Source organism: Euleptes europaea, chromosome 2, assembly GCF_029931775.1.
Source record: "Euleptes europaea isolate rEulEur1 chromosome 2, rEulEur1.hap1, whole genome shotgun sequence".
Classification (NCBI taxonomy): domain Eukaryota; kingdom Metazoa; phylum Chordata; class Lepidosauria; order Squamata; family Sphaerodactylidae; genus Euleptes; species Euleptes europaea.
Window position 1 is genome coordinate 82,353,298 of NC_079313.1, and position 14,558 is coordinate 82,367,855.

Below are 14,558 nucleotides of genomic sequence, written 5' to 3' on the forward strand. Positions count from 1 at the left end.
CCAGGTGGAGATGACATCATCCTGGGTCACAGAGCACATCTCTGCTCTGCACCAGTGCAGTGAACCTTGTGCATCCGGCTCCTTCTGCCTTTTGTTTCCCAGGAGACTGGTAGTCCCGGGATAAGCTCCAGACAGAAACTCAGCTTGACTCACCCAGGTGGAGGCGGGGAGTTCTATGTAAACATATGCAGTGGAAGGTTCGGAATTGCCCCCGGCTGCAGGGAAAGTGTCAAGAATTGTCCTTATTGAGTGACACCCCTGAGTCTGGGAGACACACCCTAGCATCTGCTACAAGATCTTAAACAACTGAAAATAAGGCATATAATGGGTGACACTGAAGCTTGGGCTGGAGGGACATCCTTTCACAGGTGTGTGCTTTGGAGCACTGCCAGGACCAGTTACCTGTTTGCTTGGCCCTTCCTGCTAGTGTTAAGGGAGGCTCCCCAGGACCTTCTTTCAGTTTAGCTGGAAGAAAGGAGTAGCAGAACTGCACACAGTGGCTCAGTGGCGGAGCATCTGCTTGGCATGCAGAAGGTCCCAGGTTCAATCCCCGGCATTTCCAGTTAAAGGGACTAGGCAAGTAGGTGATGTGAAAGACCTCTACCTGAGACCCTGGAGAGCCACTGCTGGTCTGAGTAGACAATACTGACTTCGATGGATCAAGGGTCTGATTCAGTATAAGGAAGCTTCATGTTTTCAAATGAGGCCACACCATAGATCTTTTCAGTGGCATTATAATATTGGCCATTTTATTTTCTATCCCTTTCCTAATAATCCCCAACACAGAGTTTCCATTCTTCACCGCTGCAGTACACTGGGTTGACGCTTTCATTGAGCTATCTACTCTATTTCTGCACAGGGACTTTTCCTGATTTTGTTTTGATCTTTTAATACCAAACCAGACATTCAGAAGGTGTCCCTGAAAAAAAGATTAAGAAGTAATTTGGGTCATATCTGAACTGAAAGTGCTTCTTGGATTATGCAGACAGCTGCCCAGGTCAGCAGACTTGATGGGTCGGGGGACTAGTGTGGATTTGCTGAATTTAACCATCCAGTTCCTGAAGGCCCAGAGATCTCTGGTGACTGTAGCAGTTCCTGGGTTACAACAGCTGCTACAGCAGCATGCAGAAGGCCCCTTTCCTGCCACGTGCCCTCCTGCTCACCCTCTGGCTGCACCAAGATCCTTTTTGCAGCACAGAAGAATAAACATATCACTGTAGAGATCCAGAGTCTTCTGGCCATGTGGAGTCCGTAAATGTTCTGCATAGACTGGGAAGAATAAATGCTGATGTCCTATTAATGTTTATTTATTTATATCCTGCTCCTCCCCGCCCCCTGAATCCAAAGCAGCTTATAACATAGTTCTCTTCTCCTCCATCTTCACCACGACAGCTCTTTGAGGTAGGTGTGAGAGACTGCTTTGCCCGAGGTCACCCAGCAAATTTCCATGGCAGAGTAGGGATTTGAACTTTGACCTCCCCGATCTTAGTCTGTCTAACCGAATCACCATGTGGTATAAAGCACACCTCAGTCTTTCATTTGTTTGTATATACAGGAGAACCTACGACGTTTCCAAGGTGTGATCCGACTTCATCCTTCCTCCATCATTAGAGCTGGCCATGAAGAGTAAGGATGAGATCAGTGACACAGACAGTGGGATCATAGTGCAGTCAGGTGAGTAACTCACAGGGGAATTCCTGCCTGTGTTAATGCAGCACCGGCAGCGTCTCCTGGATTTGGGCCTATGTCAACAAGTTTAAGCAAGACCAGTTGCTCTGTTGGGGTCTGCCTTCTGCCCCAGGCCTGTACGCTGCCCCCAGACTGAGGTCAGCAGAGGTTAGGCTGGTAGCTGCTGGAGAATCATGGATAGTCATATAAAAGCACAGCTGGGAAAGGAACCCCCTGCCTCATTAGCGTTAACAGGCTGTACACTGACTTTGCTTCAGTGCTGTTTCCTTCCATGTTGACTACGATGAATCTAAACTGTTCATGTAGGGGGCATTCAGGATCCCTTAGTAAGAACATGATCTTGCATAAGCACATAAAATCAGGTGTGGCAAGAATGTTTAGGGTACATCTGCACATTGTAAGGTACTTACTTATGTTTGTTGGGGAACAACATGAGGATTTGTATCACACATGTAATGGGAGTTTTGTTCCTCTAAGATGTACACCAGCTTTTTCCCTAGCAGCTGTAGCCCCACCCCACTGTTTTTGTATCTTCAGACTGCCTCATTGAGCCACTATTGACTCCCTTGTAAAAATTATGTTACTTATGTGGCTTGACAATGTAAGTTTCACAGTGAAGCTAACACAGGCTCCAAACAGCTACTTCTTCCTGTGTGCTTTAGTTGAAAAGGGAAATGAGCTGGTGTGTATTTGGGAGGTACAAAACTCCCACTGCATGTGTGATACAAAGTCCTTGTGGTGTTCCCCAACAAACATAAAGACTTTGTAATGTGTGGATGAAGCCTTAGATGTGACTTTCATGCTCCTCATCTTACAGTACAACTGGGAATTCACTAGAAAAGGACTCCTAAAACAACGATTAGGTGGCCTTGAAATACTGGTAAGGTTTTGGAATGACAAATTAGTGCCTTATTGCCATGAGAAGGTGGCCTCTGGGGAGAATATTTCACTACAAGCCAAGGGCAGTTTCATATGTGACATTCTTCCTTCATGACTGCTGCCTGATCCTTGTGCTTACTTAGTTATCTATAAACTTTTATGGAGTGTTTCTTTCTGATTTAAAAAAATGCCTAAAGTGTTGAACAGAACACTTGTGGCAAACAATTGGGTGGCACTTCAAATGGAACAATAGATGTGCTTGTACCTACAATGAGATTCTTTCATTGTAAGAAAAGGTCACATCTAACATATCCCATAATAGTTTTAAACTGTCTGGGTGTGTGGACCTGGGGTAAGGTGAGGCCACATCGATCCTTTCTCAGAGGTTTCTTTGTTGTCCAGATTTGTATCCATTCACAAGCGCACTATGGGATCCTCCATTCATAGCAGCTTCAAGCTAGATGTGGGTAGGGGGATCTAGATAGATGCAGTTGCTGATAGGATTGCCAGGTTCCTTTTCACCACCGGCGGGAGATTTTTGGGGCAGAGCCTGAGGAGGGCGGGGTTTGGGGAGGGGAGAGACTTCAATGCCATAGAGTCCAATTGCCAAAGCGGCCATTTTATTCAGGTGAACTGATTGCTATCGGCTGTAGATCAGTTGTAATAGCAGGAGATCTCCATCTACTACCTGGTGGTTGGCAACCCTAGTTGCTGATGAGGTTGCAATGCTGAGGTCTACACAAGGTCTGGATCCCCTTGTACCTGCTTTCCAAGGTGCAACGTGCTTCTTGACCTACCTTCTGGATCAGAGCATCAGTGGAAGGCACAAGAGCAATCAAGAATGATTTGACGGGACTGTGGACTGTTCAAGTGACAAAAGCCACCTAGGCTAAACAAGTGTTTACGAAGGAAAAGCTGGTACCAGCTATGAAGGATATACTCACTAGGCAGTTACATCCAGAGAAAAATCCTTATAGGAGCTCAGCATTCAGCATCCACTTTATACTCTTGATTCTTCTGCCATCCCACATGCTTATTTAAATATCTTGGGGCACATTCTCATAGGAACTGCTCCCACTTTAACGATCATATCTCTAATAATCATCCCCTCCCCAAGACACATGTGAATCAAACATTCTGCAAGGGGTGCTAGCCATGCTTACGTACACGGTTCTGCAAATCTGGGATAAAAATACCAAAATCTCACAAGACTACCTCACGAGGTCATGGCTGCCATTTTGAGTAGCCTAGCCAATAAAACAGCTTTCCTGAGGCTCAGAGAAAGAGGGGGGGGGAGGTTAGGAGCAGCAGGGGAGCAAGGGATTTCCCACACAACCAAGTCCCTGTGGGTTCCTCTCTTGTTTATTTCTAAACAGGAGACATTTCTCCCTCCGCCATCACCAAAATCTTGTGATCTTGTTGGAACAGCAGCATCTGCAGGGAATAAATGGGCTGAGATCAGCCATACAGGCAGTACTGAATTAGGGCCAAACCAGACATGATGGTATCCTTGTGGCCACCACAGGGATGCTGCTACCATTTTAAAGTGATTTAAAAAGGCTGTGAAGGCCTGATTCTGATTGGCCCACAACACAGCAGGCTGAGGAACTCTTCCTCCGGTGCCTTATGAAGTGTTGAAACACACACACACACACGGCCTGGGGGTGGGAAACAAAATGTGGGTCCCCTCGTTACATTTTTAAATCACTTTAAATTGGTGGCAGCATCCATGTGACATCCAAAAGGACTCTGTCATGACTTGTTTGGCACTTAGTAAACATGGTGTTGACTAGAATTGCCAACCTCCAGTTGGTCAGCAAACTAGAAACAGCACTTCACAAAGCTACACACAATGATTATAAAGTAGTGGTATTTAATAACATATCCACCACTGATAGTATGTAGGCAAAAACATGTGTTGTTAATTATTGCCTTAAAAGTAACGCCGAAGAGAGGACTATGCCTTGTTACAAACAAATAACAGTATTATAGGTAAGTCCATGAAAGGGGTGCCCTTTCATGGACTTACCTATAATACTGTTATTTGTTTGTAACAAGGCATAGTCCTCTCTTCGGCGTTACTTTTAAGGCAATAATTAACAACACATGTTTTTGCCTACATACTATCAGTGGTGGATATGTTATTAAATACCACTACTTTATTGCTTTGTGAAGTGCTGTTTCTAGTTTGCTGAGTATCCTACAGCACGCTAACCTTTGTTTACCAAACCTCCAGTTGGTGGCTGGAGATCTCCCGCTATTACAACTGATCTCCAGGTGACAGAGATCAGTTCACCTGGAGAAAACGGCTGCTTTGGAAGCTGGACTCTATGGCATTATACCCCATCGAAGCCCTTCCCCTCCCCAAATCTCACCCTCCTCAGGCTCCACCCCCAAAATCTCCAGGTTATTTCCCAACCTGAAGCTAGCAACCCTAGTGTTGACGGAGCACATGTGATCCCTGGAAGAATACCCCTGCTGATACCCTTTACGTGAGAGCAGAAATTCTTTGGGAAATTCTGGTTTATGGCTAACAAAGATCAAAGCCTGTTTCTCCTTTTGTCCTCCATAGTCTATGGGCAGAGAAGCAACTCTGTTTGCTTTAGTTTTCTAATACCCCTAACAACCAGGAATATTACTATCAAGTCTCCACTTTATCTGATCTGTGATGACCTTGAGCTGCTTGCAGACTGGGAGCTAATCAAGTCCCCTGGGGCTGTGTGCATTCCATACCCCCACCTGATGAGCTGTCAGGTCAGCCTCTCCTTTGAAGTTCCAGGTCAGTTTTTGTTTTTACATAACTGTTAACGACATTGGTCTGTACGATATAAGCTTGCAACACCTGCAGCCGGCCCCAGAAAGTTGCCACAGGGCACCCCTGGTCTGACTCACTAAACATTGCTCCTTCCTGTCCAAAGCAACTGACTGACAGGTCACTCTGTGTCTCTCTTACCCCTTTCAGGACCAGACAGCCCTGTGACGCCAATGAAGGACCTCACCCAGGCTATGAGGAAGCAGCAGAGAGTGCTGGAGGAGCGGCTGGAGGCTTGTGTGCAAGAACTGAAAAGGCTGTGTTTGCGGGAGGCGGTAAGGCCTAAGACAGCCACAGAGCTTGCGTGCCTGCTGCACGGAGGGAAGACGCTGTTAATAGGGTTGCCAGGCCCGTCTTCACCATCGGCGGGAGATTTTAGGGGCTGAGCCTGAGGAGGGCGGGGTTTGGGGAGGGGAGGGACTTCAATGCCATAGAGTCCAATTGCCCAAGTGGCCATTTTCTCCAGGTGAACTGATCGCATCGGCTGGAGATCAGTTGTAATAGCAGGAGATCTCCAGCTAGTACCTGGAGGTTGGCAACCCTAGCTGTTAAAGAAAAGAAATGAACTTTTGAGGGCTGGAGTGAGGAAAGAAGAGCAGAGGGAGGCTATGTTATCTGAAGCAAATGGGACTTCACATAAAAATCAAGATGGCTCCTAGGCTTGGAAGTAACGTAACAGAGCGGCGAAGCTAGTAAAAAATAATTGGGGGGTATCTGGAGTACTTGCTATGTGTCTGTGCCGGCATCATTCAAGAAATAGTTTAGTAAAACAGTCCAGGCTGCTCAATTGAATGACTCCGACACCATGCTACAAAGACTCCTTTTCCCTGAGTTCTCTTGTGAATCTGATGGGGGAGCCTTTTTTCCTGACCCGAAATAAGGCAGTGTTAGATCCTGAATGTAGAAACTCTTGCAATTAGCTTCTTCACCCAAAGAGAAAGTTCTGGACTCTCTGGCTCAAATCTGCTTCATCAAACCAACCAGTATTAGTTCTGGCTATTTCAGTGCCTAATGAGAGAAAGAGTAATAATTGAATGGGATTAAAATAATAAAATATCCAACACAACTATCCAGCTTGAGCCTCTGGGACATGGCAGAATATAAGTCCAAATTTAAAAAGTCACTGTTTATCCAACCTTATATACCAGAGCAATAAATAGCGACTTTAGAGAGGCTATTCCAGAACCCAGTAGAATTGCTACAACAGAATTCCTCCTCTGGACCAGTTTAAGGCCACCTTTTCACTTGCCTGGTCACCAGATTGCAAGAGGCAGTGGAAATAAAGCTGGAGTGAACTCAGCCTCTGGGATTTTGTGTGTCATTTAGCATGTCAGTTAACACTGACAGGATAACTCAGGGTCACAGGCCATTCAGCAAATTACTAATCCCATCAACGCTGAAGACGTTTTATTAGTTTTTACTGATTGATATTTTGAAAGTTGACCTAAAGCCTATTTGGGGGCAATATGGAAGACAACAAATAATGAAACAAAGTAACCCGAGAAACTCTGCTAAATAAATGGATGCCCTCACAAATCTGTGTCAGCATTAGAAATGGAATCCTGCTCTTAATTTTTTCCTTAGGAGCTGACAGGAATGGTTCCCTCAGAGTATCCCCTGAAAGCAGGAGAGAAGCCCCCAAAGGTCCGTCGTCGAATTGGGGCTGCTTTCAAATTGGATGAGAAGGCTATCCTCTCAAGAGGAGCGGTAAGGAATCTTTGTGCCCCTTGGGTTTAGAGGGTGTCTCCAAACCTTTCTGAGCCCGTGGACACCTTTGGAAGTCTGACCCAGGTTGGTGGGCGCACCCTAGAGAATTCTTGGTATGTATTCATCTAAGGGACCTTTCACAATTTGGCTGTCGTCGGAGGCAGAGCCAACTGCAAAACGTCAGGGAGTGAGGTTATGCATAACTCTAGCAGTAGCTTTGTCAATATTTCAGGCAGAAGCTCTGCTTAACAGGATGCCTTTTAATCTGTAGAGCAAATCAGATCTCCAGGGGCCAGTCAGAAGCCCGGCTGAGCAAAAGCCCCACCTGGCCCCTCCTACTTGGCACCAGGAAACAGTCACTGTGTTGGAGACCCCTGGTTTAGAGAATATGAGCAGAAACAAAGTTTCCAGGTCTCCTGAAATTATTTACTGGTTTGTTTGAAATCTGCTCCACAAGTCTCCGAACACTGTGATTAGCCACAGCTGGCCTCCACAGTAGGGCTTTGTCCAGTATTTGAATACAAAGCCCCATAGAGTGGAAGGTGCTCAGTGTGTGCTAGCTAGATAGACACATTTTGTGGGGACATTTGTAGAACTGTGAATATGTGGTGGGCAGGTAGGAACCCACTGTCATGGACTAGGAAAAAGGATGGGCTAATCTGTGTTGCCACCTAAAGACCACCTGCAAAGAATTGATATACCTCTACATACTGCAACAGCTGAAGAGTCCAATGCTTCCATCCCAGAAGGCATGCATAAAAACATGCAAGGACTACATAGTTAGTACCCAACAGCTTGGGAAGCTGCTCTTTTGCATAGGCATTTAATCCACAGGCACACTGCACCATTGCTGTTGTGGTCTGCAGTAGCCAAGGCATAATGTGATTGAGAGTGAGGTGTGCGTGCATCTGGCAAAAACATGTGTCTTCTGGCTTTCTCACTTCCTAAACCAACTTAATACTCATGAGGCTGTCCTACCAGGGAGCAGACCAGTGTCTTCTGAAACGAAAAGCAAGAGTCTTTATAGTCAGAGCTGTTAAGCCATACAGTCTGATGGGCTGTGCTGTGTGCCAAGTGGTGGAGGGCGGGATGCATCTTGCTCCCTAGTCAGGCAGTTGACACACCTTTGTAATTTTCCATCGGTCGGTTTTGAAGTTAGTTTACATGCAGCTGTAATTTTTTTAAAAGCAGGCAGTCCATCTTTCTAGAGGATTTTAAAACGTTTAGCCCAGCCTCTTTTTGCAACCAGTTTCAACTAATCCAAAGAAACAATCAGAGAAGATGCATCTTGTACCCAGGAGTGAATAAACTGTGAATTCCCATGAAAGATCAGCAGTTGTCAGCATCAAGAAAGCTGGGGGAGGGGGGTTGATGGAGATGGCTCAGGTTTTAAGCTCTGGAAAAGGCCTGGGGATGCTTCAGGCCCCGAGCAAGCAAAGAGAGAGACTTCAATTCCATCTGCCTCTTGGATCATGCAGTTTCTCTCTCTCTCTCTCTCTCTCTCTCTCTCTCTCTCTCTCTCTCTCTCTCTCTCTCTCTCTCTCTCTCTCTCTCTCTCTCTCTCTCTCTCTCTCTCTCTCTCTCTCTCTCAGTGCTGTGGTCTGTTTGAATAATTATCTTAGTGGGAGGTGGCCTAGGTGTGGTGCAGTGAGGCTTATTCTTTCTGTCTGTGCCCATGGTGGGTGGTACAGGGCGTGGGTGTTAAGCGGAACTGTTCTTTTGCTGACCACGTCTTTTCTCTCACACACGATTCTAACGATTCTAATCTTGGAAAGTTGTTTCTTTCGCCTTCATCTCACAGAGATGTTGCTTACTGCTCTGGGGAGAGTTCTTGCCCTTCCCACCCCTTAGGAAGCAGAGAATATCTCCACTTCATTTGTGGGATAGCTTTTCCCTGGGCTTTGCAGATAGCTTGGAACTAAGCCCAGGTCACCAGCATCTTGTGGCACATAAAAAGTAAACACTCTTTTAATGGTGGATTAGTTAAATCTGGAATAATTACCATCTCTGTCTCAGAGCTAAGAAATTACTGAGCTGGATTAAAATCCCCATCATCAGCATGCATTGAAAGAATGAAGAACCCATCTTGTATAGTCCTTTAATTGGTCAAGGAAGGGGATCTAATCTGTTTTTTGTTTTGTTTTTTAGTGTGCTTTTCTAGTTGAGTGTGTGGTCCACACTTTTGGTATGGATCTAAAAAGCTGTAGATTTGCAGATACTGGACCCTATGCCAAACTCCACCCCAGGATGTTTGTTTATGATATCCCTGGTGAGGAGCAAAACAGTCTTCCCTCCTCCTGTGCCAGCACTATTTTAATTCTTTATTCTTATTTAACTTCTAGACGCTGACATCATTCCCTACCACAACAGTAAACTATGGGAAGCATATATGTGCCCCCAGTAGCTTTGAGCAACTTCATTTTTCTGTTGCCCCCAAACTTTGAACCTTTTTGTTTTTTCTTATGCTGTCTGCTTCAGCACTAAAATACCTAGCCTGCATGTAAATACAACAACAAAACATGGCAAATGTAATTCCCACCCAACCATCACAATAAAGGCTATTGTACATGATGCACAAAATCTGCTTCACCCGACATTCCATAAAACCTGCAGTGCAGTTGGGACATGATTCTCGGTGAGCCCTCGGCTAAACTCACAACAAGTGTAAGCACTGTCTGTGTGGGGAAGGTGATAATAATAAACAGCTATGATCTGATATCATTATGAGAAGACAAAAGTCACTAGAAAAGACAGTCATGCTAGGAAAAGTTGAGGGCAGCAGAAAAAGAGGGAGACCAAACAAGAGATGGATTGATTCAATAAAGGAAGCCACAGCCCTCAATTTGCCAGATCTGAGCAAGGCTGTTAAGGATAGGACATTTTGAAGGACATTGATTCATATGGTCGCCATGAGTCGGAAGCGACTTGATGGCACGTAACACACACACACACACACACACACACACGATCTGATATGGTCTGCCAAGAAAACTGTGAAAGGGATCTCTGATTTAATGAGATAGTGTTGAAGATAGGCGGTAATGCTGTTGGCCTGGGATTCTGTCTCTTGGAATCTTTTAAGATGCTGAGTCATTCTGTTCTCGTTGCAGAGTCATTCTAAAACTGCCTAGTTGGGAACAAATGTTTGACTTTTTCACAGGATCCAGTGAGCACACTGGAGAGAGATCTAGCTCTGCAGCTTCAGATTGCTGAGGCTGCCCGGTGTCTCTCCCGGGAAGAGAATCTCACCAAGCAAGTCCGGAAGCGCCGAAAAAGTGCCGTGTTGAAGGAGGAAAAAAAGCTGAAGGACTTAGAGCAAGCCCTCAACGAATACCGCCTGGCAGCCCAGCATGTGACACCGCTAAGGGCCAGTGCCCCAGCCTTAGAAGGTGAGCTGGGTCCATCCAGGGATCTGATCCTGTTGAGTCAGATCCCTAGCCTGACGGACACTGAAACACCTCAGAGTGGGTTCAGAATGTGAGGCCGTAAAAAGCAGGTTGAGCACCTGGGCTCATTTCGCCTTGGAGGCAGATGTCATACTTATAGTATGTACAGGGAAGGAGGATGCGATTGTTCTATATGGGCACTGTAGTGTAGGAACCATGGATGGAAAACTGAAATTTGTGTGTGTTTATTTAAGTGTGCACTTCTAGTTAAGTGGGTGGTAGGACAGAATAAATAAAATTGGCCTTAAACTGAAGGAGTAAATATAAGGAAGAGTTTTTGTAACTATTAAAAATGTTGGGAAATGGGAGAGAGGTTGGCAAATCCCTTGAAGTCATAAGTGGGTCAGATGAACTTCTGACAGGCCTCGTTTATTTGGAGATCATCCCAATTCAAGGCAGGAAGTTGACCATGTATAGCTTTTCCCTGTCCTAATAATCTACAAACTGCAATTTGCTGTAAGCGGTTGCCAAAGAGAGCTTAAGAAGGAACAGGGAGAGCTGGCTGGAGGGTTATGCATGTAGAGACCTGCATCGGATGAGACAAAATCCTGTAGCACAAGATTAACCCTTAGGTAGCAGGCATCCTTTCCCAGTTGAAACTGCTTCCTTATATATCAGCTCTCCTTCCCCTCTTCGCTCCGAGCGCAGTGGCACACATCTCCATCCAGTCTAGGTATTCCACTAAGGAAGTGCCTGCATTAAGAACTCATCCATGGGAGTGGATGTGTGGCATTCCCATCGGCTGCATGCCTAGTGTCTAGCCCAGTGGTTCCCAACCAGGGGTCCATGGACCCCCAGGGGTCCGCGAGAACTAAATTAAGGTCAGCGAAACAAAGTTATAAACCCATAATAAATTAATATTTTCAATTAAAAGTTCTCTATTATAAAAAGATATATTCAAATATTATTCTAAGTTTAATGTTTAACTAACAGTTATGATTAAAGTTTATTTTCAAATTCTTGGAATTTTTATTTTGAACCTTGGGGTCCCTGCACTGAACAAAAAAGTCCTAGTGGTCCCTGGTCAAAAAAAGGTTGGGAACCACTGGTCTAGCCTGACCTCTTCCATCTTTGCCATGCTGATGAACAGGCCTACGTAGGTTGTTCAGGAGGTCTGCTGAATGGCCTCACCAGGGAATCCCCCATCCCTAAACCGCCACAAGCATACACATTACCTTGGTTGTCAGTAAAATCAACTCAGTAACCAGCAGCTACAATCCAGCACAGAATTAAGGACATTTAAACTAAAATAAATTTGCTTAAAGTTGCATAACTTTGTGTTGAGATATGGCCGGCTTGTTTTATTTGTGCTACATGCGAAGGGTGATTTTTCGTTTTTAAGTACTGATTCAGTATTTTGGCGTGGGAAGAAGCTGCCCTAAATGCAAGTCCTCTTAGTCAGATTATTATTTAACCACTGCATCTGGAACCGGATCTTTGAGTAGGGTACAGTTAAATCCTTAGATGGTGTGGTCTGAGTTTCTTGGAATCATCAGCTCTAAATCATTTTTTTCTTGGCTGAGATGCTTAGTGGGATTTATGAGGATGTCTGACCATGTATCATACCATTGGTCCATCTTGCTCCGTCTTTATCTATACCTCTTCATATTTACCAAAAATACCCACGTTTCCCCCAGCATTTGCTACTTGAAATTCTTTAATTTGAGATGCCAGGGATAGAACTTAGGCACTTCTGCATGCAGTATATCCGATTGACTGCAGAGCCACAGCCTTTCTGCAGACACTTGTTAGTGAGTATCAGAGGGTCCTAATAATTGCTTGAAAATCTGGATGTGAAGTTTGTGTCTTGTGTTTGTGTCTTCCCCAGAGTTTAGTGCCTCCGATGAAAGTTCCCTGTCAGATGCTGCCCTAGTAGAAGAAGGTAAGCTAGTTAACTGTGCTTTTCGACACTGTCATTGCCTTGTTGTTGTGCCTTCCTACATATTTGAAGATAACCATGGGGCAGTGGGACTCAGCTTTTCCCAGTGAGAGGCCTTCTTACTCATGCCGGAGATCACCTTGAGACTTCAGCATTCTCCATGACACCTTTGCAATTTCATAAAATGTTACGGGTGACTCTCCTTCCCCTGCAGGCCCGCAGCACTCCTGTGAACACTCTTTGTAGCCTTATGGAACAAGGGCAGATTCCCTGGCTATAAAATCCCAAGCTTCGTTTCATAGTTCCAAATGAGGGCTGTTCAGCTTGCTTGCCCTGTAGAGCGACTCTGTGCATTTGATTAAGGTGGAAGCAGATTGTCATAGTGCTGTGAGAAAGAAGCTTGCTTGTTTTAAATATGAAACTGTAAGCCAGGAGAGGAATAGCCTTGCCAACATTTATTTGACGTCTTAACAGCGGCCAGGATCTTCCACTGTGGGCCTTCATCTTTCAAGTTTTTTTTAGAAGGAAACATGGCTGGCACATCAACTAGTAATATCTGGTGGGCTGCCTACAAATCCACCTGGAGCTGGATAATGCTATAGGCACATGCTTTTCCACACAGGCACATGGAATTTTTTTTTTTAAGTTTGTATTTATATCAGTTTCTGCTGTCTGATTCATATTAAAATCTTGGTTATAGAACATAACCAAGCTTGGGGACAGGGAAGGGAGTTAGTAGATTTCTCTAAATTATTTTGGAGGAAGGTTTGAATTTAAGGTTGAGAGTACCTGACATATCGGCCAGCATGGTATAGTGATTAAGAAAGGTGGACTCTAATCTGGAGAAATGAGATTGATTTCCTGCTGCTCCACATGAGTGGTGAACTCTAATCTGGAGAACCATATTGGATTCCCCATTCCCCCACATGCAGCCTGCTGGGTGATTTTGGGCCAGTCACCGTTCTCTCAGAACTCTCTCAGCCCCACCCTACCTCATAAGGTACCTGCTGTGAGAGGGGGGAAGGCGATTGTAAGCCCCTTTGAGACTCCTTTAGGTAGAGAAAAGGGGGGTATAAAAACCAACTCTCCTTCTCCTCCTCCTCCTTTCATGAAAACCTGCTAAGGTTCAGCAGCCTGTATCCTAAGGAGCCTTCCCCTAACATATGTCTCTTTCTCTGTTGGAAAAGAAGGGCCACCTAGCCTGGAGGAAAGCTCCTTAGGATGGAGGAACTCACTCTAGCCTGTATGTTGAAATGATTAGAGAGCTCAGGTGTGGCAAGTTAAGGGAACCATGAGAACAGAACAGCTGTAGTAGGCTGTACCTTCCCAGTGCTAGTGTTCACAAACTGTTATTGTTTTCTCTTGTTAAGGCCCCCAGGTGGTGAATTCTCATCCTCCATCAAAGCTTACATCCTCAGCTCATCTTCAATCTTTACATGGTTCTTCATCTCAGCCTTCTCCTGCTAGCTTGCCAGAAGGACAGATCCACTACCAACCCACAGAACTGGAATGTGCACCCATCCAGAACAGCCCCTGGAAGGAGACGAGTCTGGATAAACCCTACGAGAAGACCAAGAAACCTTCTGAGCCTAGCAGCATACCAAGGTCAAACCAGTTCACTAGTCCGGCTACCTCTTCCCTAGGTCCAGCTCCTCTTCTTAGGATGTGTCTGTCTGAGGCTGAAAGGAATGATCATGTAACCTGTATACGCCAGCAATATCAAGGCTAGTGTAGTATCCAGTTGTCTTTAAGCTGTCTGCTGGCTGAGGGTAACTGGCACAAACTTCATTTTAAGACTGAGTTTTAGTCTCCCCCTATCTGTAATATGAGGATAACAATACCAGTCTTTTTTACAGGGATGCTGTAAAATTTGAGATAAAGTCCACGCGGGCTTTCAGCACTTAACAGCGTTTTTAATATGGGATAGAACACAGACATTTTCAGACTGAGTGTACATTCCCACCAAATACAGGCTGCACAGCTACATTACAAAAGGCACAAATGGAGAAAACACTTTAGTGTTGTGTGTGAAAAATGCCTTTTCAGACTTGGTTAAGGGGTCCAGTTAACTGAATGAGAATAGCTGCCTTTGTGGACCACCTGAGTCTTAGCATCCTTTACCCTTACTCTTTTTCCTGATTGGAAG

General features: G+C 45.1%; 1 protein-coding gene across 1 annotated transcript in view; it reads left to right on the forward strand.

The window, feature by feature from the left end:
* The window catches only part of INAVA (innate immunity activator), a 38,141-nt gene that overhangs the window by 15,474 nt on the left and 8,109 nt on the right, over positions 1-14,558 (forward strand). The window contains exons 2-7 of the mRNA XM_056844630.1: positions 1,556-1,674; positions 5,531-5,655; positions 6,965-7,087; positions 10,248-10,476; positions 12,362-12,415; positions 13,783-14,017. Coding sequence (XP_056700608.1) covers positions 1,620-1,674; positions 5,531-5,655; positions 6,965-7,087; positions 10,248-10,476; positions 12,362-12,415; positions 13,783-14,017 — 821 coding nt within the window. The 5' untranslated portion in view covers positions 1,556-1,619. The remainder of the gene's footprint in view (positions 1-1,555; positions 1,675-5,530; positions 5,656-6,964; positions 7,088-10,247; positions 10,477-12,361; positions 12,416-13,782; positions 14,018-14,558) is intronic.